At 39.5% G+C, this 24,933-nt stretch overlaps 1 protein-coding gene and 1 long non-coding RNA gene across 3 annotated transcripts; one reads left to right on the top strand and one right to left on the bottom strand.

Annotated features, from left to right (window-relative positions):
- Nucleotides 1-1,615: 1,615 nt before the first annotated feature.
- Nucleotides 1,616-24,696, bottom strand: LOC132789536 (nuclear pore membrane glycoprotein 210). Its single transcript, XM_060797605.1, has 19 exons — nt 24,488-24,696; nt 23,328-24,402; nt 21,890-23,266; nt 21,080-21,830; nt 20,695-21,012; nt 19,633-19,764; nt 19,312-19,511; nt 18,849-19,112; nt 17,686-17,811; nt 17,339-17,444; nt 13,245-13,366; nt 12,997-13,095; nt 12,680-12,913; nt 12,442-12,588; nt 8,594-8,746; nt 4,860-4,995; nt 3,845-3,895; nt 2,122-2,199; nt 1,616-2,051 (listed from the first exon to the last, which is right to left on the bottom strand). The coding sequence occupies exons 1-19, from the start codon at nt 24,667-24,669 to the stop codon at nt 1,939-1,941; spliced, it is 5,664 nt and encodes a 1,887-aa protein (XP_060653588.1). The 5' UTR covers nt 24,670-24,696; the 3' UTR covers nt 1,616-1,938.
- Nucleotides 8,681-10,118, top strand: LOC132789537 (uncharacterized). 2 transcript variants are annotated; one of them, XR_009632707.1, is made up of 3 exons: nt 8,681-8,763; nt 9,546-9,759; nt 9,815-10,118. It is a non-coding gene; the product is annotated as an uncharacterized LOC132789537 (long non-coding RNA). The 2 variants fall into 2 exon arrangements; XR_009632706.1 differs by lacking the exon at nt 8,681-8,763 and adding an exon at nt 9,146-9,212.
- Nucleotides 24,697-24,933: the final 237 nt, after the last annotated feature.

Below are 24,933 nucleotides of genomic sequence, written 5' to 3'. Positions count from 1 at the left end.
CTAATTGTTGTTTTAATAATTCATTTGCACCAACATATACACACATACCAAGTATATAAATATGTGTGTATATAGAGGCTGGGCTCACAAACATTTTGCTTCACATAATTCATATATTGGGCAAACACACAAATCCGATTAGAATATCGCAGGCCGACACATTCGGACACTCACACGCCAACCGGATTTCAATGAACCGGAAATGAGCAAATCAAGCATGGAACGCACATACCCACACACACGCATACACACACAACGTTCGCTGTGTAATGTTAACACATGAATGAAGTCAAGTCCAAGCATCTTAATCAATAGCTGAACACACACAAACACACACTTGCCTGCTCATATTTAGTTGAACGATGCCTGGGCATTTGTCAGCTCTTAAGTCGCGTCAACTTGAGCAAACTTCTCGATCCTTGAACCCATTTCCTGCACTCTTCTTCTTTGGCCCCGTTGGGCATTACAATTTTATTATGAAAAATGAAACGCAAGTTCTATGTGTATCTCCAAAATATAAATGCCGCAGCCCCAAATTAGTTGAATGTCTTAAACATGCACACTCGAAGGCAAAAGAGTATTAAGTCCTTAACATTGGCCCAAGTTAATCTTTTTCCCTCGTACCATATTTATTTTTTTGGGTTGCACAGCTCAATACGCTCGGACACGATTAAGTTATTTATAATTTATGAAGCAACACAAAAAAGTAAAGGGGGAGAAAAATAAAATATATGTATAAAATAAAAGTCAAAACGAAATGGAAATTTCCATTTCACTGCCAAGGAAATTGCGTTAAAATGATGAAGCTGTATGGTAGCCGAAAAAAGTCCGTGAAAACCTTATTCCACACAAGTTAAACTACCGCCTGGCTGCCATTAAGATTAATAAATCAAGTAGATCGACACCACACACACACAGAGTGCAATGGTCGATGCTCATTAAATATGCAAATGTATCGAGTGCAGGCTCAACTAATTTTATTGCTGACCCAATTGCCTGCTGCAGATGCCGATTTAAAACTAATTAATAACGCAAAAAACAACAAACGGCGCAAAAAAATATATATGCATATAGTCCATGAATCAAATCGCAGAGAATGGGCCAGAGAAATCGTGAATAAATACTCACCCACACACTCTCACTGTCTCGCGAATAAAAAATAACTTTTTTACAAGCGTTGCAGCTGCTACAGTGCAAAAGTACTTGCCCATTTTTTTTTTTTGCTGAAGAGCTCGTGGGCGTGGCGCACTTCAAATGCGCAAATGTAAAATTAATGGCATACTTGACTTGATGCTTTTCTAATTAGAAATGCATATAACAAAAATCGTAGCATACATTCCAGCTGAAACTGCAGTTGCAGATCTCAGCTCTCTGCTCCCTGCAGTAAGAGCTGTGCAGCTAAAAAGCGCTTAAAAATTGAGTACTTGACTCGACGCAACTTGACTCAGATTGCACTTAACACATTGGCAGACACAGTCGAAGCAAAGGCAAAAGCAAATCCTGAAGCCAGAGTAATTGAAGTGGCTTTGCACGTGCGCTGCAGCCAAAGATGCAACGGAAATCGTGGCGGAACGTGGTTGGTGTGGACACCCCTCGGAAACAAAAGAGCTGAGAATACATTTTTTACCTCTTTATTTATTCCTCATTATTATTACAAAAAACAGTGTGCTAATATTTAACAAAAGATTTACAAAAGTTAAGTATTTAATAAATATTATAGAAATGAGTTAGGTTCCCTATATAATCATAATCTTTTTGAGCTTATCTAACATATCTTACAGTTAATTATAGTTTATAGTATTTACATAGAAACCAAAACACATAATTATCGATATGACGTCATTACCTGAGTTCTCATCTATGACTTCTTAAAAACTACCTTACTAGCTGCCTAAATTGAAATCAGTTCCTGCAGCAGCCTCTCTGCAACATAGTAAACTAGTTGAAGCGACGAGTTCTGTTGGGCGAACTCATCTGTGGATTACCGTAGACAAAATACTCTTCGCCCTCGTTCAAACGGGGCGACCGGCTTAGCGAACGACTCGACATATCTGCAACGAGACGATTTAAGGCACATTAAGCAGGCGTAATAAATAACAATCGATGATTGCTGCGACTTACCTCCGAATGATTTGTTGGGCGACGCATTAAACGCCGAGGAATTTGGGGAAATTTTGCGAGACGCGCTTGTCTGGAAAGCTATCAAAACGAAAAGAAAAAGAAATGAAATTGTTTATTAATACCGAAATATATATTGGATTTTCCCATTTTGCCCATTTTCTGCACAAACTTTCGCTTAAAGCACTCGCCAATTATTTCTACCTTTAAATACAATTCCGACACTTCCGCCAAGAAGAAGGCGTGTACCTGTCGAGCCTCTCCTCCTACTCCTCCTCATCGGCGGCGAAAACCGTGTTGTAAGTAATTAGTAACTAAAGCGCTCGTCGGGCATGAAAAATGAGTGGGCTAAACAAAAACACAGGCAACATTTTTGGCCAACACACACACACACAGCACAGCAAATAATTTAGCTATTAAAATTAGTGTAAAAATTACGTGCGGATGGGCGAGCAAACTTGCTGACCTCGCCAAGAGAGAGAAAGACAGAGAGAGAGAGAGAGCTCATTAGAAGTGGGCAGAAAAGTGGAGGCTCACAAATCTTAAGTAATTAGACTAATTTTGTAATTAAGGTAATTTGACTGTTGCCAAGTTGTGGCCCAATGCTGATAAAATGCTAAATACGTCGGAGACAGAGACACGTGCGCTTATCGCTCAGCACTTCAACAACAGCATTGCACAAAAACTTAAGAAATTGTTGCTAAATTTAAAGTGGTGTCAAGGTTTTTTTTTGTTTTCGACGTTTCGATTTGTGCCACACAAATGGCTAGCGATGTCCTTGAATTGAGTATATTTATGTGCTCGCAAGTGTGTTGACTCTGATTGCATTTCAAATCAAATCAAATTGATTTGCAATTCAGGCTTGTCCTCCTTTTTATACCCGCTACCCATAAGATAGAAGGTTGTTATAACTTTGTGCAATCGGATAAACATTGTAAAAACTATAGAAATACTTTTCTGTGACAAATTACGCCTACTGCAATCGAATCTTTGCAGCTTAGGCTGACAATCTTATTTATATTTGGTATATTTTGAATGTAATACTATATCAACATACCAAATATAGCCTTTGGTATATTTCAGTATTTATGTTGTATAATTATTTGGTATATTTTACCACACAGTTTTGCTTTTATTAAAAATGCGTAGCGGGTATCTCACAGTCCAGCACACTCGACTGTAGCTTTCTTGTTTTACTCTATCTCTCTTTCTCTCTCTCTCTGATTAGCATGCAGGCAAAAAGATATTTATAGCGGCGTTGAGCATCGCGCCAATTGGTCAGTTATATTATTTATTTATTTTTTTTTTTGGCAGTCATATCACGCTCGTTGGCATCCCCAAAGCTTAAAACTAGTGCCAAATGTCGACCCCACTGTGGTGTGGCTAAAAGAAAGCAAAATACTGCAAGCAACGAGGCAAGCGACGCAGAAGAGAAGAGGGAGAAAATCAAAGTTTAAGTCATAAATAAGAAATTTTGGTAGCGCGCTGCCTCGAACTGATGATGATAGTGCAAAGACTGCGGCCTGTTATCGCTCCGAAAAAGTTTTTGGTATTCATGCACGAAATGACTAAAAACTTAAAACTAATAGAGAGAAGTGTAGCAAAAGTTGTGCGTAGAAGAAGATGGTCTCCTTCCCCCTCTCTCTGCTGATACTGCTGCTGTTGCCTCAGGCGTTGCTGCTGCTGCTGCTCTTGCTGTGCACTCAAAATTATTAATTAAACTTACCCTCGGAGTTGACTTGCACGACTCCCTGTGACTGGAAGAAGGATACATATACTGCAAGAGAGAGAGCAAAAAAAAAGAATAAAATCAACCACATATATATAGAAATAAAAAAATATATACTGCAGGCAATTGCAAACACACACATACTTGCATACATGGCCAACAGTTGTTGCAATTAATCAAGTTGCACTTGCAACATTCAAGTTGTTTGTGTTGTTGTTTATGTCTACGCAGCGTGTCAGCAGGGTCAGTGAATGTGTGTGGGTGTATATGTTGCACGTAGCACAACAAACAGAGCACAGAATACAGAAAACAGACAAAGTTCTTATCAGTTTGCGGTTGGCAGGCGAACAAGGTAAACCCTCTAGTTAAGTTTACCTTAGCTACACCTTTTTTTTTCCTTTTTATTGGGTGTAAAGTGTTTTTGGAACCGATAACAACCGAACACAGCCAAACAACCGAACATCCCAAAACCGAACCGAGAAGAACAACATTGAAAAATGGCAAACACACACACACACAGAGCAGCGAGAGTTTGCAAAGCGCTTCCGAAAAAAAAAAACGAAAACGAAAACAGAAAAGTTTTTGCCACCAAACTATGCGATGGCAGAGAGGACAACTCGGATAGCCTCGACTCTGACTCTGACTCTGACTCAGTATCTGACTCTGACTGCGTGTAAAAATGCAAGAAAATGGCAAAGTTTAACGAAGCGTTGTCCTAAAGCGCAGGTCGCATGAAGCGTCACTAAAAAGGTCTGCGTCAAAGGATAACACTAAGGATGCCGCTAAGGTGAAGCTGCTCGCCTTTCGCGTTTGCCATGATTAAAAATTCATGGAATTTGCGATTAACTGCAAACAGTAAACGACAACGTCGACAACAACAACAACAACAAGCACTTATGATTTATTGCCTTTGGCACTAACAACATTTTGTGCCTTTTTGTTTGCCCTTTTGCATGATTTATGCGCCAATTGAATCGCATTAATATTATATTTACTAGTATATTTTACTCACCCCATATCGATGCGACAACAATTATCATCATAGTCACGATAAAGTTTAGATTCTCGATCAGCAATTGCAGCAACGGTCCTCCAGTTGATTTTGTCGAGCACTTTTGCAGCGTCGTCGTGTCGCTAACGATGGGAACCTGCAATGACAATGGACCAGCATAAGGGTTAAGTGTTAAACAGAGAAAATGAAGAAGCTTAAAAACTTTACTAGATTTGTCGACTTGAGTTTGACGCTTGCCTCAAATGAAATAAGAAGCGTCCTTGGCGTCTCTACTTTCACTCTCACTATCTCTCTTTCGCTATGTTTGCATTTCTGCTGGGACTGTGCACATAAAATGAATAAATAACAAGTAAGAAAGTTACAGTCGAGTGTGCTCGACTGTGAGATACCCGCTACCCATTTTTAATAAAGGCAAAATATTGCGGTATCATTTTCAAAATATACCGAAAATACTAAAAAATACTAAAAATATACCAAATGGTATATTTGGTATATCGATATAGTACACCATTCAAAATATACCATAGACGGCACAATCTACCAGATTGTCGGCCAAAGCAACTCAGACCCCTAGTAAGTAGGCGTTTTTGCCCATACAAAAGTATTTCTTTAATAACTTCCACAATTTTCTTCTGATCGCAACAAATTTTTCAGGAATCATAACTACTATAGTAATTATTGTATATACCAAAATTCGTAACTCTAGCTTTAAAATTACACTTGTTATTCGATTTTTTTTGATTTTCGGGGGCGGAAGTGGGCGTGGCAAAAATTTGAAACAAACTTGATCTGCGTGCAAACATAACAAATGCTGTCGAAAAAAAAATTATAGCTCTATCTCTTATAGTCTCTGAGATCCAGTGTTTCATACGGACGGACGGACAGACGGACAGACACACAGACGGACAGACGGACAGACGGACATGGCTATATCGTCTCGGCTGTTGACGCTGATCAAGAATATATATACTTTATAGGGTCGGAGATGCCTCCTTCTACCTGTTACATACATTTCCTGCCGGCACAAAGTTATAATACCCTTCTACCCTATGGGTAGCGGGTATAAAAATCTGCAGAAGAGAGCTCGGAAGTGAATTTGGCCAATGCCAAAGCCAAATAAACGCAACAAAACGCACAGAAATCAATTATACGAAATTGCTAAAACTTTTTGGCCATTTTGACCAACTGCAACGGCAGCTGCGATGGCAACTGCAACTGCGATGGCAACTAGCCATGCAATTGACATTCACAGTTCGAGTGCGAGTATTCGCTTACAATTTGCAGACATTTTCTTCGAACAAAGTTTGCATTCTCGACGAAGACTCAAGGCCAGCAACGATTTAATTGTAGTTACAACGAAACTAAAAGTAAATTATTAACTCAATGTTTATTGTTTAAAAACATTTGTGTAGTTTCTAAAAAGGATTTCCCCAATTGCAGTTGCACAAGCTTCGTAGCGAAATTTATGATGAATAATTTTGGAGGAAAGACATAGATGACAACTGCGAATTTTTGGCGATTTCTAACTTGAATTAGATTGTTAAATTATTATAATAAAAGGATCTGCAGAACAAACGAGCTTAATACTGTATTTCATAGAAACAGAAGCTTGCAATTAAGAATATTAATGTTAAATTATTTTAAACTTCAATTTCTGCACTCAATTTGAGACCTGAACAAATGTATTCAATTCAAATTTCATCGCAAGATAGGGAAATTAATTGACTTGTATATAAATCAATACTGAAAATATACCAAAATGTATCAAAGAATGCCATTAATTTGAAATGATTTTAACTTCTTTTGGTCGCAATTTGAAGTAGACTATGTTGAACATTTTGAATAAATGTATTCAATTGATTCAAGATAGTGAAATTAATTGACTTGTATATTAATTTATGAAATACATAATAAATATTTTAAAACAAATAAGAGAGCTACAATCGAGTGGGCTTGACAGTTGAAAGCAAATCAATTCAAAAGCTATATTATTGTTATAATAATATATAAATTAAAATACCGAAAACATACTTATGATAAATATACCACAGCTACAACTTAATCGTTTATAACAAATATGTATACCAAAGCTACATTTGGAATAACGAGAGGAAGATTGATTTCAATTGTAGAGCCAGATTCGCTCGCTTATTCTTTGGCAAAATTCTTTGGAATATCGCAATTAAACATGTGAAATGGAGCAGTATGGCCCCCTCGGTCAAGGAATGTGTCGTTTGTTGTATTGGGCTGGCCATGCTTAAGTTGCAATTTAAGCGCTGGCAACCAGTGAGTTGGCCAAGGAAGCATAAACACGTAACTGTCCCGTGTCGAGGCTTGCCGCTGGCGGGCTTTGGGCTAATAAATGAGCATTCTGAGGTTGCGAGACGTCGAACAAGCGATCGACTTATGGAACTGAATTTATTGACATGATGTGTGTGTCCCCAAGCGTTGGATGAACACACCACAGATGAAACAATAGCCATGTGGTCAGCAGAGGAGAGGCATGAAGGGAAGCGGGGCACATACTTAACGACTTTGCCTTTGTTTATGTGCAGCTGTATGCCAGATAGCGTTTATAGATGAACCCAGGCCAGGCCAGGCCAGGCCAGGAGCGAGGAGGAAGCCCTCCACCAACATTCCCCTCTTCGCCTTAGCTTCACTTCACTCACTCAGCTGCCGAAATTTATGCAATTTGGCAAGCGGGAAAGCGAGCGGGCGGTCTCAGAGATTGGGCTCATGTAAAGAGTATACAACTCTCTGGCTTTGGTTCGGTTCGGCAAGGGGCAAGTTATACGCCATTTTGCTGTTGCCACTGCAACGGACAGCTGACCATTCGCTTTGGGGGATGGGGGTAGAGAAGAGATATGGAAGACGGGAAGAGTTTCGGGTTACATAAACGAAACTTATTTATGCAATTCCGTTGGCTTTATATGTGCAGAGAGCAATTTTTATTTTTCGTCTACTTGCTGGCCTTTTGGTTGCCTTAAACGCAACAACTGCAACAACTGGAGGGGGCAACAACAACTGGCAACTGGCAACTGGCAACTTGCAACCAACAACTGCAACTGCAATGGCAAGTTTGGTGGCAACGTGCACTGGATGTTAAATTGCCGGACTTTGGCGAGAGACAAGGCACGTTGGGGTGTTGAAACTTTAGCAACAAATTGATACGCGGCTCGGCTTCTGGTTGGCTATCAGTCTGTTTGCACTATCTAATGGCATCAGGTAACCAATGAAAAATGCCAATGGAAGCGTATTTACATTTGCGCTTATTGCAGTTGTGTTTTTGTTTGCCTCCTCCTGCTGTTGCAGCTGCAAAGTGAAAATAAACAAAATTTGGCGAAATTGAAAACGCAACCGAAAATGTACACAAAATGTTGCACTCGAAAATTCTACTAAAATATTCGAGTAAAACGTGTGGCAGTCAAACACAACAAACAATCGATAAAGAGAATCACCAAAAATTCCTAGAAATATAAAGTAAATTTATGTTTGTACGTATACTTGATATTCACGTATATAAATTGTAAATATTTAATCTGATAATTAGCAAAGTCAAAAGCCAACAAAATATTCGTGTGCTTAGCTCAATCTTGCAAGTGATGTCAAATAAAATAAATTTAACTTTGCTTTTTTGACTATTTTGTTTGCTAAATTCACTTGACGATGAGACAAATTTCGGTTATTAAGTTAGACGAATTTAATTGCATTCTTTAAGCGGCATGTTTACTCACCTCTAGGCTTTGATTCGTTTCCGGTGAATGAATCAGCACAGAGAAATGCTCATCGAGTGGTAAATCGCTGAGGAAACGCACACGATATTTGCTCAGGCCATGAGCCTGTTCAACCAAATCGATGGAAAAGTACTTGGAATCGGATGGTTTGACCTGCAAGTAAATAAAACGTAAATTCAAAATCAATTAAATACGCATCTACAAATAAACAGAGAGTCATATAATAATGTTGGGCGAATATGAAACGAGTTTATTTTTTCTTTCAAAGTTTGTGATTTTCTTTATGCACGTTTTATGTTGCAAGAATCTCGCAACTGTTGCGACATTTGCAATTTTCTCGAAACCAGCAACAGCAACACAAAGCAGCCTACAATTGAATGCAGCAAACATCTTCAACGTGTCTGATGCACAATCATTTAATTAAAATGTATGCAACACATGTGATATAAAAGTGTGTCATGTTATGTTGCTACGAACCAAACAATTTGACAATTCTCTTATTGTCACAGCTGCCAGTTAGAAATTTGTATTTCTTTGCAAATTTATAAAATCTTTTTATTTATTTTTATACGTATACATTCCTTTCCTGACTTGCTTGTTTATTCGACAAACACTCGAGGTATTTCTTCATTAGAAAGTTAAATTTTACCCAAATTGATTAGCTTTTTTTCGGTGTGAATTTAAATTTAATTTCATTTCACAAATTGCCGCAGCAATATTCATAAATAATTGCCATAAAGTGCAGCGCAATCGATGCCAAGGGAAATGATCAAAACTACACAAACCAATAACAACAAAAAAAAATAAAACAATTAACAATGTTACATATGCAGTAGGAATGACTGTTAGATACCTCATAAAGGCTTTAATTTCATATCATTTCATAGCATATTTTCTAACCATTTTAATTGCTAGTCTAGCATGCCCTTTTTTCATTACATTTTTTTCGCAGTTTTGTTTGCAAAATTAATGTGAATAACTGCAAAAAATAAGTTATTATTGGATCGGATGCACCAAAAGAGCAACTGCTGACACATCCGAACACATGCTGACAAATGCTCGGCATGCACGACTGCAACATACCCTATACAACAGCAAAATCGAAGTGCTTACATGAACAACATCAAGAGGGTATTCAAAGGCGAATTTCAGCATTGCATTACGACGTATGTATATAATATATATTAAACAACACAAAAATATTAAATTGTATGCACAAAGTTAATAAACGGAAGTGTAACCATATCAACGACAGCAGCAGCAACAACAACAACAACGCGAAGCATTCTTATTAGTCCATCGATAATACACGAAGGATATTTAATTATTAATTGAAAATTATGCAGACCAATGCGCTTTTAACCAGTCGAAAAAGGTTGCCATTAAAATTACAGAGACAGATACATATATGTACAATACATATATATAACTTGATATCTGGCATGCGGTTGCAGAGCAGTTGCTCTGTGTATGTATGAAATTATTGTGAATTTTAATAAAATTGCCAAGTGCGCTCTGAAATTGACAGCCGCATAATTTGCCTTTTTGTGGTCTCAGATGAGAGTTGATGCCGCCGTTGTCGCTGCAGTAACTTTAAATGATTAATTGTTAATAAACAGCAACATATTAATGCCTTAATAATGCATGACTTTTAATTTGAATAGCTTCGACAAATTTAGCCTTAGGCATGACAAAAACAAGGAAGAAAGCTACAGTCGAGTGTGCCCGACTGTGAGATACCCGCTACACATTTTTAAATAAAAACCAAACAGTGCAGTATTATTCTTAAAATATACCGAATATGGCGCAATTTGGCGCAAAGTACTAAAGTATAATGACTGTTATCTTTGGTATAAGTACCTCTTTCGAAATATACCATAGAGATCAAAATATACCAAAACAGCTAAAACTCGATTGCAGTAGGCATAATTTATTTTTTAAATAACTTCTACAATTTTGATCCGATCTCAATCAAATTGCCAGGAATAATAAATACTAAATAAATACTAACTATTATTGTCCGTACCAAAATTAGCGACTCTAGCGTTAAATTGTTATTTGATTTTTGTCGATTTGCGGGGCGGAAGTGGGCGTGTTACAAAATTTGAAATAAATAATCGGTGCGATTGTGAACATTTCACTTTGTATATCGAAATTAAGCGATCAAATGTCATGTAAACCAACTCTGGTCAACAAAGAGCCTTTCAGTGTCGACCGCATTACTTAATGCGGCTGCTGTTGGCCAAACAGCAAATTTTCAGCTAATGCAAATTATGCGGCATATTTCAAATGGCCACTTAACTGTAATTAGAGTTGCTGGAAATGCAGCTAATATTTTACTGAAATAGTCAAATGCAAAGACAAACAGACGGACGGACGTCGAAGTCGAAGATGGAGACGGAGACTGAGATGGAGCGAAGCAAAAGCAAATAATGCCCCAGGCTAGCCGGAAACGGAAGTCAAGCAAAATGCTGTCATTTTGCATTTTTGAGACGCGCAGCACTGGGCACTAACATCTTACAGCCCAAGGAGAGTCTTGAGGGTGAACATTGACATTGCAAGGCAGCAGCAGCAACAACAGCAAAAGCAGCAGCAGCTGCTACTGTGGCAAGTGGAAGCCACAACTACTTGCGGCGATTCTTGCGGCACAACAACAGCAGCAGCAGCAGCAGGCGGCAGGCAACAATGGCTGTCTGACTGGCTGGCCAACACTGAATGGATGGTCTGATGATGATGGCGAAAGACAGACAGTCCATAAGTAAGAACTTTCGAATTCATGGAATACTCTCAGTCTGTCGATTCGAGCACACAGCGCGCACTCTCAACACTTGTCGTACATAATATTGTACTTTGGCAGAAGCCGCCAGTGGCACTGCCGCAGCCACAGTGCTACAGCTATAGACTGCTTTAGCTACTGCCACTGGCTTGAAACAGGAGCGTACATTGTAAAGCAATTTCCTGTATTTTATTACCACATAAAATGTGAAGTCCTTCTGTTGCCTGTTTTTTTTTTTTCTTGTGTCGCTACTCCTACTATCTTATGATTGTCTCTCAAGGCTGGCGAATAAATAGATACAAGTCTAAAGTGCAGCTCAAAAGATGACTTTAAAAACGGATATCCTTGAAGCACATGAAGCGTGATCAGGCAAAAATACAAGAAAAAACAAGTAAAAAAGTTACAGTCGAGTGTGCTCGACTTTGATATACCCGCCTCCCACTTTAAATAAAAGTAAAATGCGAAAGTAGTATTATTGATTGAAATATACTGAAAAAAGAAACCGAAAACTATATATTTTGTATAACTGCATTCCAATGCATTCAACATATTAATATACCAATAAATACTGAATTATAACAACAGCTCTATGGGAACATAATACAAACTTTTGAGGTTGTCGACTGCTGCAAGTTTCTTCTATAAATTCATTATCTATTAAAAAAAAACCTTTATATTTTTTTAGTGTGGTCGCTAGTCATAAAGTTGAGTAGTTTTTGTGTAAGACTTTTCGATATTTTTCAAGCTCTTAAAAATCTAAGCAAACTTTATGCGCGTGCAACAATATGAAATATCATCAAATAGAGACTCTATCTCTTATAGTCTCTGAAATTTAGCTCTATTAACCCGGCTATTGGCTCTGATAAAGAATATATATATTACATTTCTCAATGCTTCATACATTTCCTGTTCACACAAAGTTATAACACCCTTCTACCCCATTCGGGTACTGGGTATAAAAACAGGAAAACGAAGCAACAAAAATACGAGCTCCCTTTCGATGCTCATCAATCTTTGGCGAAGACAGGATAGTCTAATAGTTTTTGCTACTATTACAAATTTGCCAACTCACCTGCAGCTTTTGAAGTGCCTTATCCAAGCCACTTATTTGCAGTTCCTGCGATTTCAAGTCGTGCACTTGCAATGACTCCACCGACACTTTAATGCCCGGCACTAGCTTCAACGACATGGTATCTAATACTCCGTTGGGCATTGAGGCCTGAAGAACAAGAGGAACAAAAAAAAAATAAAAACGATATTAGTATAAATTGTACATTTTATATCTCTTTTTGACAACTCCTTAAGCTCACCTCCAGTTCCAAGAAGGCATTGTTGGTCTTCAGCGTGGATAACAGTTCAGTAAATGTGGACTTCAACTGCAGACTGCAAGCATACTGTGTGCTGGCTGTATCAAATATGGGCTGCACTTGATACAGCTTGAGCAACTTGTGCCCGATTTCATCCTTGGCAACCAGGCGACAGTTAAACGCTTCCACAGCGACCTTATTCAGCTGATTTATGCATTTCGATGCGTTCTGTGCAATCTGCAATTATATCGCATGTGTGTGTGAGTGTGTGAGTATGTAGTTTGCTGTTTGCATTTCAGTATGCACAAAATACCACTCACCAAATTGCTGTACTTGTCCACTTGTATGTGATTGCGCAACACCAACTGCGCCTTATACTCCGATCCGCTGAATATGTCCAGGGATTTGGCAAACACAATCTGCAAACAAACAAATAGCATAAATGGGGTGTCGTTGCCAATTGTGGAATACGCAATGGGACGGAGGAGAATATGAGTTATTGCCCATTTAATTTGGGTTACAAGTGGCTCTCTCCCTCTCTCTGTCTCTCTCTATGTGCGCAACGTACCGCATCCGATTCACGCAACTCCAGATCGTACTTGAGGTAACCGCCACGCCGCATTTTATCGCCACATGTCACCGCCACCTTCTCGCCCAGCTTGCGTTGATGATTTAGCACCCGTGCAATGCCTGAAATAAATAGTGAACTAAACATTAAAATCAAAACTCAATTACTCCAGCCAAAGCAGAATTTAATTACCCGCCCCAAATTAATTGCGAGGGCTGTTTAATAAGTTTTAGAACTTAAAGAAAATCAGTCAATATAAAGAATTAGAATACTAAATTTAGAAATATGAAAACGATGAAATTAAAATTTAAACTCTAACTTCGAATTTACCAATTTATTGATTTTGTTGAATAAATTTAAATATTTGATTTAGATACAATTGAAATATGATGTTAAGATTGAAGACTTAACATACCAGCAGCAACAGAATCTGGTATCAAAAAGCATTCAAAGGTTTTTCATGACGCATTTCATTTGGTTTGAAAACTTTGCTACATCAATACGTAACTTTTCTTTGATCTGATTCGACATCTGCCCTTATGCTGTCTAGTCAGTTGAACTTATAAAGTGCACACAAATCGAAGACTTTCGAAAAGTTTATTAAACGAAGAAACGTAACGTTAATTTCGTTTAGACTAAAAATATATATAAATACGATTTCCATTGACTTGCCCACACACACACACCGGCATTGATATATAACACACACACGCACACACACCAACAAAAAGGGCAATAATTTTATGCCTTGCTGGCAAGTATTCGGAAATTCCAGAAATATGAGAGGAAAGCTACCCGAAATGTCTACGATAAAGCCTAAAATATGCAAGCAATGTCGTCGACTCTGCGCGACGTTGCCAAACAAACAACGATATTAATATTTGATGGCATTAAATATGCTTCAATGATTTTTTACCTGTACCCCAATACAACACTCTCTCTCCCACAGCTCCTCCAGCTATTTGGAGTTACTCCCTCTTCATCGCCATCTTCATCACCATCTACATCTTTCTTCCTTCCTATGCCGGCATGTCAATGCAAATGGTGCGCCGCATTGAATAGTAAATAACATCGCCCAGCGAAGCATAAATGCTGCTCAAATACTTGCGCTGAGAGACTTGTTTAAAGTGAACTCTCAAAATGGGTCAACTGCTTGGTTACTCAAATGTAGCATAAATGATAAGCGTCAGTTTAGGATGTAAGAATGATGACAAGACGGTGGAAATGGAAAACTGAAGTCAGAAGTTAAGCAAAGCATTTGATATTAATGTCATGCCATGTTTAATTAATATAACATGACACTTTCTTATCGTGACTTTGATGACCTTTCGAGTTTTAGCATTTTTTTTGTATTATCAAGCCTTATTCATTGTTTCGGTTAGTGCATGTAGTTAAATTAATTTTGAAGCACTGCAGGCGACATCAGACTAATTGTTTTGGGAATTTTCTTTTGCTGAGATGCCATGACTCAAAACAGCTTTGATTTTCCACTTTTCTTTTGCACTCGCAGCAGCAGCAGCCGGAGCAGAAGCAAAAGAAACAGCAAGTAAAACTAATCTGCAGCTTCGAGGAATATTGGCTGTATAAATTGCTTGGGGATTTATTGCTGGTCACACAATGAAGACAATGCCAATTGAAAAGCACGTAATAATGTGCCAAGCGGGCGTACTCGACTTTCAGACACTCAACTAAAGCTTAAATTAAATCGTTTAATTCTAAATACTTTAAGCTTGTATTTAAAATATACTTAACTAAGAGCTGCAACCATTTGCTAAGCATTCGCATACATTTGCAGGGTATAATGAATTGGGGAATAATAAATAATCACACACTGACTTGTCAACACTTTCTGTAGACAAAGGGCATTTTAAAATGGGGAGCAGCAATAAGTCAAGTGTTATGTATGTGTCTGTGTGTGTGTGCGAAGACTAATGCACGGAACTGTTTTGACCATTCTCATGGATTCTCGAGTTTGATAAGTAAATGATGATACGTAATCTAAGATTGATATTTTCATGAAAGCATTGAAGGTTCTGACAGAACAAAAGACTGAGAGACTTGTTACTTTAAGTGTGTGTGTGTGTGTGTTGTTGTCTGTCCATTGATGACAAATGGCCTCACCTTATGACCACAAAACTTTCATAGTTTTGGTAATTGAAAATTCAGTTTGTGCTGGCTTTTAAGCAACCTCTATGAGTATGTGTATGTGTGTGTGTGTGTGTGTGTATGGGCAGACGGCAAAGAGTCATCATAATTGAAATGCTATTTCAAGTTGGCAAAGGCATTTTGCAATTTTCCATGGTACTTAAGACTTGGATACTAGAGAGCAATGCAAGCAGCTTAGAGAGAGAGCTTGATGCTCTCGTACATTCTGTCAATCTATTTTCACTTTCATCATCAATGACTGTCGCAAGAAAATCCATGTACCAAAAACACAAGCTTCCTCTTTTTTTTGTTGGCATCACTTGTATTGATATTTGGCAAATATATTGATGCGACTCGCACTTTATCTTTATGCCTGGTTGCAGCAGCTTCTGCCACTCGCAACACGCAGTTAACGGCAACAAATACAAGCACAAAAGTTGCATAATCGCGATGGCTTGCGTCCTGCCTTTATTTGCTTTATCCTTTTGCCTGCGACGTGCAAAGTGTGAAAAATTGTTTTTCTTCTCTTCGCCGTCTTTTTTATTATGTTTTATTTTTTGTTTGACTGAAGATTCGGTCTTGTGGTGGGTAAAGAGGGGAGGGGGACGGGTTGGCGCCACTTTATGAATAATGTATTATGCTTAGCTGCGTTGTGTTGTGCTGTGAATTGCGTTACAAGTTTATTTTGCAATTGCTCAACAGCCAAACAAAAAAGATAGTTCAACTCTGTGTGTGTGTGTGTGGGTGTGCTGTGTTTATTCCCTGTCGAACTTAGTCAATGTCTACTGTAGTGAAAAAGAAGCGTAAAAACACTGTGTGCTCAACACTTTACACGACACTCGAAGGCTCAAGGCACGCACACACTTCAACAAACCATTTCCCTGTTGAGCCCAACAAAAGGTAAACAAAATGTACGCAAACAAAGCGTGCTCAACTCCTAGCTACCCTGTAAAACTAGCTGACTATTACAATTAAGTGAAATATTTAAGGGTAGGAGCAGAAATTTATATATGAACAGCATTGAAATTCGACAAGTTTAAGTTGATGAGGCTGTAAATATAATTTTGTTTTGGAACTAATTCTTAATTTCTATAAAATAGGAATTATATTACTGACTTTATTCTAATAAAAATTACTATTTTACAAAAAATCAGAATTAGTTCTAAATAAAAGTATATTACAGTTCCTATTTAAAACAACGCCTTTTACAATCAAATCAACTTAAACTTTTAGACTACTCTACTACAAAAAAGACACATTGTAAAAGTACAACAAATTCAATGTTTCCAGTCTATACTGGGAGTGCGGAGTGTGATCCACTTGAAGCACTTGACATTCGTGAAGCGTAAAAAAGAGTTTCGAGCGCTGTTACAGAATGCAAATCTAATGAAATACTCTGGAAAAGTTAATGAATGCAAAAATGACGCAGCAAATTGTTGTATTTTGGCAACTATTTATTAGCTGTTGTTGTCATTGTTTGGCTTGTTTACAAAGCAGCCAAAAATAAGCCTAATTGGGTTATCAATAAATCGTATGTGAAATATAGGCCAATTTACAGGATTTGTCCTTCAGCACACACTCCATGGTCATGTGTGTGTGTGTGTGTGTGTAATTAAAGTGGGAGCAAACAGAACGGCAGATATCAAACAAAATAACTGTCTGTGAATTTGTGAATTGCAGCGCATAAATTAGCATTCAAATGCAGAGCTGACAAGTGTTTGGTCATTGAATTATCGCAAGATTTGCCAATTATAGTAAAATTGTTAACAATTGATCAATAAACGCTACAAACAAAACAATTAAACCAATAACTAATTAAGAGAAAATTAGAAATAAATGAACTAGAATAAAACATGAAAACTTTATGCAATATAACTAATTGATTACAACTTCGAATCAATCAATCGATGGAAAATCGAACCGAAATTTAGCCAAACTATTTCACTCACCTGTGTGCTGGTTAATCGTTACCAACTGCTCATTGGAGCTGCTCCAAATCGATGACAAAGTTAGCGGTGAATCGAAGCAAATGATGTCACCTACTGACAAAATTGTCTGTGGGTTGGGTTTGGGTTTGGGTTTGAGTTCGGTTTCGGTTTATTGCCCAGATTGGTGTTGCCACAAATGTGTAAACATTTATTTGGTCGACACATGCGAAAAGAGGGGGAAAACCAAAAGAAATTTGATTAAAGTAATTTCACATTTAAAGTTGAGTACAATTTAAATATATCAAATAATAAAATAAAATTAATTATAACTCAAGAACTGACAGCAGTTATTCGAGTGGTAAACTCACCTTGGTGGGATAAATGAACTGAGAGTCTGATACAGACAGTTTGATGTAATCCTCGGCATGCTTCATTCCAGTTGTATCCTTTAAGCTGATGGCAATCATGTTGCTCGTCTCGCGTGGCAAACTCAACTGTGTGCGAAATGAAAATCCATTTGAGTTTCCCTCCTCTCAACACACACGAAAAAAAACACACATTTTCTATTCTAGTTTAGAGTTTTTAGTTTTTGGGTTTTAGTCGTTGCATTTGAATTTAATGCATGTGTTTTTGGCCATGCTTGCAGTTGCTGCATGCCGCATGCAGCATGCAGCAGTTGCAACTTCAAGAGTTCTGTGTTTGTGGTCTGCGGTCACTCGACAGCCGCAAATTTTTAAGAGCCAACGCTTGCAGCATGTGCGACAACGCGTCGTTGCATTTTTATGTGGTGACATCAACGTGCCACAGCTCAGTAAAAATTAAAAAGAAAAACTCCAAAAAGACAAAGTGTCACAGGCGAGTGTGATCGACTTGCAGTTGCTTGTAGCACAAATACTTCTGACAAATTGAAATTTTAACTATACAAAAATGATTATTCTATTCTTACTTTTAAATTAAATTTTGCCTTTTTGGTTAAGAATTTCAAGCCTATGCTATATCTACCTTTTCTTTATAATTCCCACAATGAGTACAGGGTATTATAAAACGAAAATAGTTGTGGCCAAGCCGAACGACGTGCCATGCGGCCGGACGCTGAGATTTTTTTGTTTTCTTTTTTTTGTTAGTTTTTGTTTCCTTTCTTCTGTTTTTTATTTTCTATTTGGCAAAGAGAAGTGAGCGAAAGCTGTGCTCAGGTGGGAAAGCAGAGCTCTTTACGAGTGCATTAAAATGCAGCGGTTTTGTTGTTAGCAGGCGCGCAAAACTAAAATTGAAATAACTTGCTGAAAGTTTAAAGTTCACATTTACATATAAACGAGCATGAGAGCTGGACTAGAGGACTATATAAAGACTGCACGACGGCAAAGAACACTTTGTTACTTCAACTAAATATGACAGGCAAAAAGTTTTTAAGTTCTCAACGATGACGTTGAGTGGAGCATAAAAAAGTGTAGCACAAAATTGTAACCGGGACAGCAATGCGACTTTGAGTTCGACTTGCGACTTCAATCCCGTTCACAAAATGGGCACTCACCGCAATTGTCAGATTATTGCCAATCTGTGCATCGACCACATCCTTGGTGGCCAAATCGTAGCGCAGTCCATTCACATCCTCAATGTTGTGGGAGAACTCGTTGCCGAGATTGTCATGCAACGAAACTTTAAATACGAAATTCATGCCGCGTGGTATTTTATGCTCCAGCTGTTTCAATTTAATGTCCGGCTGCAAAGTCACCAAAATGTATTGCACATTCTTCACTTCGATGCCAATGGGTAGCGTCTGGTCTACAGTTTTCGCCTGGATGGATGGATAAGAGACCCAAAAAAAAAGAGTCAAATCAAATCAAATCAAATGCAGTGCTTCAATAAGTAGTTCGAGGCAGGCAAGAGGTGGAGGAGATAAGCTGCTTTTCACCACAAATCCAAAACAAACACTCACTCCCCCGCTCACACTTGCACACGAACAATATGCACACACAACACACACACACACTTACAATTATCAGATCACGGCCGAGGGTATCCTTTGTATTGACAACACCATCTGGCGACACACTGACAATGCCGCTGCTCTGACCATCCAATTTATAGACAGCATCATCCATATTACATTTTAACTGAAGCGTACTTCGCGGCGCTGCCAAAATCCAGTCCATTGTTATCGGCTTTGGTGCGAGCAGTTCCAGTGTTTTGAAAACTGTGATAACAATTTCAATTTGCGGTCAGTCACTACTGAAATTCCAAACTACATAGCCATCCATCCCCACCGTACACAGTGGGCATAACTTTCTATCTCTATACGACCACTTTTCACTTACCAATTAGCTCCACGCTGGTCGGCGGCAGCTTTACGCCATCTGCCAGCTGCACGGAGGCGGTGATTGTGACCTTGCCAGGATTGAGAGCGCGTATACGTACAGAAATTAAATCGCTGCTCTGGTATTCGATACCTGCGGGAGATACAAATAAATAGTTAGTATATAGCTTAATAGTTTGATAAACACAATATGTTGCGCTTACAAATACGTAACTTGAATGTCTTAATAGTAATTTAATGTCTATTTCAACTATACCTTGAGGTAATTCAAATGTCTTGATATTGAATATAATTCTGTTTAATAAGCTGAGCTTACAAATACGCAATTTTAATGTCTTAATTTTAACTTACAAGTTTATTTTAACTTTACTTTATGTTGATTCAAATGTAACGAAAAAAGACTGCAAATTTAGTTTAAGCAGAACAACTAAGTAATTTAAAAATTATTATATAAAATCTAAGTAAACTTTAAGGTAATTCAAAAGTAAAGAGATAAGAGAGATATTGAAATTGAATTGTAAAAATGCAGCAACATCTTTATGCTTACAATTCATAAATTTATATATAATAAATTAAGATTATTTTGTATATTTTGCCTCTACATTACATTAAGAATCGAATCTGATATGTGAATTAGAATTTTATGTATACAAACTTATGTTTAATCTATAAACCTAGCTTGTATAAAAAAGTATATCATTCACAGAAACAATAATAATAATATTTTTATAAGTATTATGTAAAAAAATATGTTGAAAACCACAACCTTTTACTCTAAAATCAAGCTAAAGATATTAAAGCTGAGCATCATCTTCTTACACAGACATTTGATTGTTAAATAAACTATTTGTCCCAATAGTATAATAAACGAATTCATAAATAATATAATAGATATATGCTTGTTTGTTCCGTATCTGTTCCTGCACTGAGACTCAACCATGCAAGCTCATCGTAAAACAATTGCTATGCGTGCATTTGGTGGGCATTGAGCTGAATTCTCTGCGCAACAATGCGGTATCTTTGCACACTTACATTAACAGTGCAACTCACTCAATCGACTCACCTGCAGCGGAAAATACATTAAAGATCTCGACAACATCCGGCTGATTGACCGTCCATGTGGTCCGCATATTCTCCAACGTGCCCAGCACCATGGGCGACAAGTCGGGCTGGCCCCAAAGCGTGGCAGGCATAACAGCACCGCTGCGTATACGCACAAGGGGCGTTCGGATTTGCATTGCTGTGAGGGCGACGACACGAATTTCCACCGAATCCTCCGAGACCACATCATCCTTTCCGCTAATTGGGTTCTTAAGCAAACATCTGCCGGTTATTTTCGTTACGCCCAGCTTGTGTGCTGTAACAATGGCCGAGCTCATGCCTGTGGGGAATATGCGAAATAGGATTAGGTACGCTGCATTAATATCATGGGCGGATATCAAACTTACTGGCCACTTGCTGCTTCTGCACGCTATACACAATGTTCGTGTTTGGCTGCGGTCCGCCGTGATAGTAAATCTGTATGCTCGAGCCCACAACAAGCGTTGAGTTACGCGGATACAAGCGCAATGGTGCGAAGACCTGAATGTTGAGCGGCTCACTGGTCACCAGCAGATCACCCTTGCCGGTCTGGAAGACTATCTTAGTCTCGCCAATATTATTGCCTGTAATGGTGTAACGTATTCTGCCAATGCCCAAATTGTGTTGCTCATCAAGCTTGATGCTCAGTATGGTTGGATCGTAGACAAGCTCAGTTAGCTGATAGACGCTCAGCATATTGGAATCAATGTGCAGCAGGTTGTCATTGGTATCGTAGAGTCGCACAATAGCCTCAATAGAGTTGGTACGTTCAACGCGATCCAAGGACTCAACTCTGATGGCACCAATGCCAACCACAGATATGGATAAATAGGCGGGATCATTCATCAGACAACGATCGATAAGTTCCAAGCGCACATGACCAAAACGCAGTGGCGTCAGCACCAGCTGCTGATGCTTCTCGTCGTGGCTGACCTGCACAATGCCCTGTTCGGAGAGCTCCAGCTGGAAGAATCCACTGCCCTGGGCTATGGGCAAGCGTTCGCTGTGCGAGGGAGCCAGGAAAATGCTGACATGATCCTGGGACAGCAATGTACTGTTCACCGTCTGGAAACGCAACTCATTCTCAATGTCCGGTTTGGAAACTTCGCCGGTCTTTTGCTGCATATTCAATGTAAATGTTAATTGTTGACTGAGACATTTATAAATTGACTACTCACGTTCTTTACACCAAACGGAGGACGTTCCTGAGTGATGCCCAACTTGGCCAGCAGTTTGTCGTCATAGCGGTCAACGGTGCCCTTGATGCGGAAATTGGGCGCCACTTCGCCGAGTGTCAACACCAGCACATCACGAGTTGGCAGCCTGAGGCCCTGATAATGTTCAACCTCGGCCTGTTGTTGATGGGGAATGCTGTCGGTGTGATAGCGTTCGTCGCCAGCAGCAAACTCCCAATCGATGTACAGCGAACTAATGTTCGTCAGCTTGCGATTCTTGACATCCTGCACCTCAATCTCCACCTCAAACTTGTTCTCCTCATCCTTCAGGTACAGTAGCGATGAACGCATCTCAATTGGGCACGATTGACGCAGCTGCTGGCGAGCATATAGCTTAAGGAAACGTGGACGCACACAGTGCACCTTGGTGGTCACATGGGCATTGTAGGCAGCAAAGTTGGGTGTGTTCAGAGTGTTGTGCACCTGATAAGTGAAATCCGTCTCGCCCAGTCCCACGCACAGCACAGTGAATGCCGTGATCGAATTCTGTGTATCAAATACAATTTCCGATACTTGCGCCACCTTTGCATTGAACTGCGTTGCCTTAGTGAGCTCAGCTTCGAGCGTGAAGATGCGTTGCGGTCCATGCGTGTAGATCACATTGCGCGATGCGCCGATGGGCAGCACAACCTCATTCTCCAAAGGATTTAGTACAGTTAGCGGCTCAAAGACATGCAAATCGACCGAATCCTGCAAAACCTTCTCCTGAAAGGTATATGAGATTCGCAGCGAAGTGCTGCCCACGGCTGTGCTTCGCAGTCTGAGAACATGACAGGCCTCTGGGGCCAATGCTTCGTTTGGATCCGCTGCGCCATTCTCCAGCTGCAGTATGGAATGCGTAAAGTCCAGTTGGAAGTGCAGATTATCGCACTTGGAGTAGGGCACATAGGTGCCATTGACATGAGCATAGACAGCGACATGAAGATGTACATAATCCCTCAAAGCCGTCTCAAAGTTATACTGTTTGATCTGCAGACGTTGCGGTGGCAAAAAGTAGATTTGTGCCTGCCGGGAAATCTTCTGGTTTTTGGCCAATGCCACGCGCACCGTTGTATGAGCCGCCAGATCGATGCCAGAGTCAAAGAACTCCTGCGAGCTGCCAGGCAAACGGACATCACGTATCTCTGTCGTAGCCAAGCCCTGACCATCGATTTGCAGGATTTGTGGATTACCAGAAAACCACACATAGTTGCCATCACCGCCGGCAGCATTAAATTGAAACTTTTGAGATTTTATGGTATTCGGATCGAAGGGTAGAATAACTTTGGCAGGTTGCAGTCGCAACGATTCAAATATTTGCATCTCTGCTTGTACGGACAGCTGCAAATAGAACATTATTATATAAACGAGTTCTAAAAGTTTTCATACTCTAGTCACTTACATCCTTGTAGTGGCCATAGACTTGCGTGACGCCCTCCCGTATTGCTTCGCCATACAGTCGACTACCATTATTCGTCTTCTTGTGTATGATGAACAAGGCGTCGTTCAGCTCCGAGCCAATGGCATACCGAGTGCCAAGCGTAATCTTTTGGCCATCGCTGGCATACAGATCAAATGCCACCTCGTGACGCTCGCCCTGCACAGTCACCCAGTTATTGTGAGGCAGCAAACTGATGCCCAATTTGAGAGGTTCCGCGACAGTGAGCAGGGCACTTGGTCCCTTCGGTTTGTCCAGTCCATTGTCGCTGTTGTGCGGCATATTGCGATCCCTTAGAAATACTTGTGTGCGTCCCAAACGCGATCCTGTGGCACTGTTGCCCTTTAAGTAAGCCACATCTGTATCCTCCACTTCCAGATAATACTGCATATTCGATGTTATCTCATATAGCCTGTCCATTTTCAGCTGTAGAATGCGAAATTTGATGGTGTCGCCAGCCAAAACAGTGACATCGGATGGCTCGATAATGATGTTGGCCAGCACACTGATGTACACCTCAATAGCAGGCACATGGCTGTACTCCGGCTGTGGCATACTGATGGCCACCTTCGAAGTGCCCGTGTTAATTCCCTCCAACAGTATCATATAACCTTTTATGCCAGATGCTTCGAATTTTTCCAGGGCCGGCGGCACCACATGGAAAGGACTGTCCGAGAAGGTGAGAAAATGCAATGCAGCTGGCATGTTGCTGCTGGATGCGGAAATCTCCCAATTAAACTCAATGCCTTCCAGCGTAAAGAATTCATTGCCCTGCGAGTCGAAGGCATGTAGCTCAAACGTAGCCGGCGCCTCTTCCAGGTACAGTTGGCGTGTGGCCGTGCGCACATTTAACCGAGCAATCGTATCCACAATCACATCACAACGCAATGTGGCTCCAGTGGCTACTTCCTCGGCAAAGACAATTGCCGTGTTGCGGCGCTTTTCACGAGTCTGGACTGTGACCACAGCTTGGCTTGCGCATTCGCTGAATCCCTTGTATATGGGCGTTACGGTGATTAGATCTTGACGTGATGAGGTCCTAAAAAACACAATTCTATTAACAAACCACTTTCAATTTAAGGTTATAAAGACGCCACTGGGCGGGAACAGCCGGCAAAACGAACCATTTGTAGCAATTGGGTTCGACCACTTCCAGCGTGAAGTTGATGGATTTGTCTTGAAATATGGGTAGTAAAACACGCGGATGGTTAAGTTTTGCCGATTCAACGACATTTTTAAACACCAAAATAAGCAAAAACAAACAAAATTCGCGTTTCATTGTGACATGTGCTAAGCGTGCATGCATCTATCGCGAATTTCAATGTTGAACTTATGTTGAAGTTGATTTAATATCGATACATTCACGTCTAGATTATTCGCACCCATGTTATCGTCACAGATCGTCGACTATTTTTAAATATGCGTTATTTTATTGCATTAACAGTCCCGATAAACATCAATATTATTATTCCATTTTTTAAAATTGGGCTATCTATCTTTATATTCAGTTGAGTTTTATATAAACGACATTATCGCCGATAAGAAAATCGAAATATTATCAATGCGATAT

Source organism: Drosophila nasuta, chromosome 3 (assembly GCF_023558535.2).
Source record: "Drosophila nasuta strain 15112-1781.00 chromosome 3, ASM2355853v1, whole genome shotgun sequence".
In the NCBI taxonomy this organism is placed as follows: domain Eukaryota; kingdom Metazoa; phylum Arthropoda; class Insecta; order Diptera; family Drosophilidae; genus Drosophila; species Drosophila nasuta.
Note: the sequence above shows the minus strand (reverse complement) of the source record. Positions and strands in the feature narration are given on the sequence as shown.

Bases quoted from the DNA above. Each gene is read 5' to 3' on its own strand.
- LOC132789536 (XM_060797605.1), bottom strand. From the start codon at position 24,669: ATGCATGCACGCTTAGCACATGTCACAATGAAACGCGAATTTTGTTTG. The intron at 12,589-12,679 runs GTGAGCTTAAGG...CTTGTTCTTCAG, and splicing joins ATGCCTTCTTGGAACTGGAG to GCCTCAATGCCCAACGGAGT. The intron at 8,747-12,441 runs GTGAGTTGGCAA...ATTTACTTGCAG, and splicing joins AGGCACTTCAAAAGCTGCAG to GTCAAACCATCCGATTCCAA.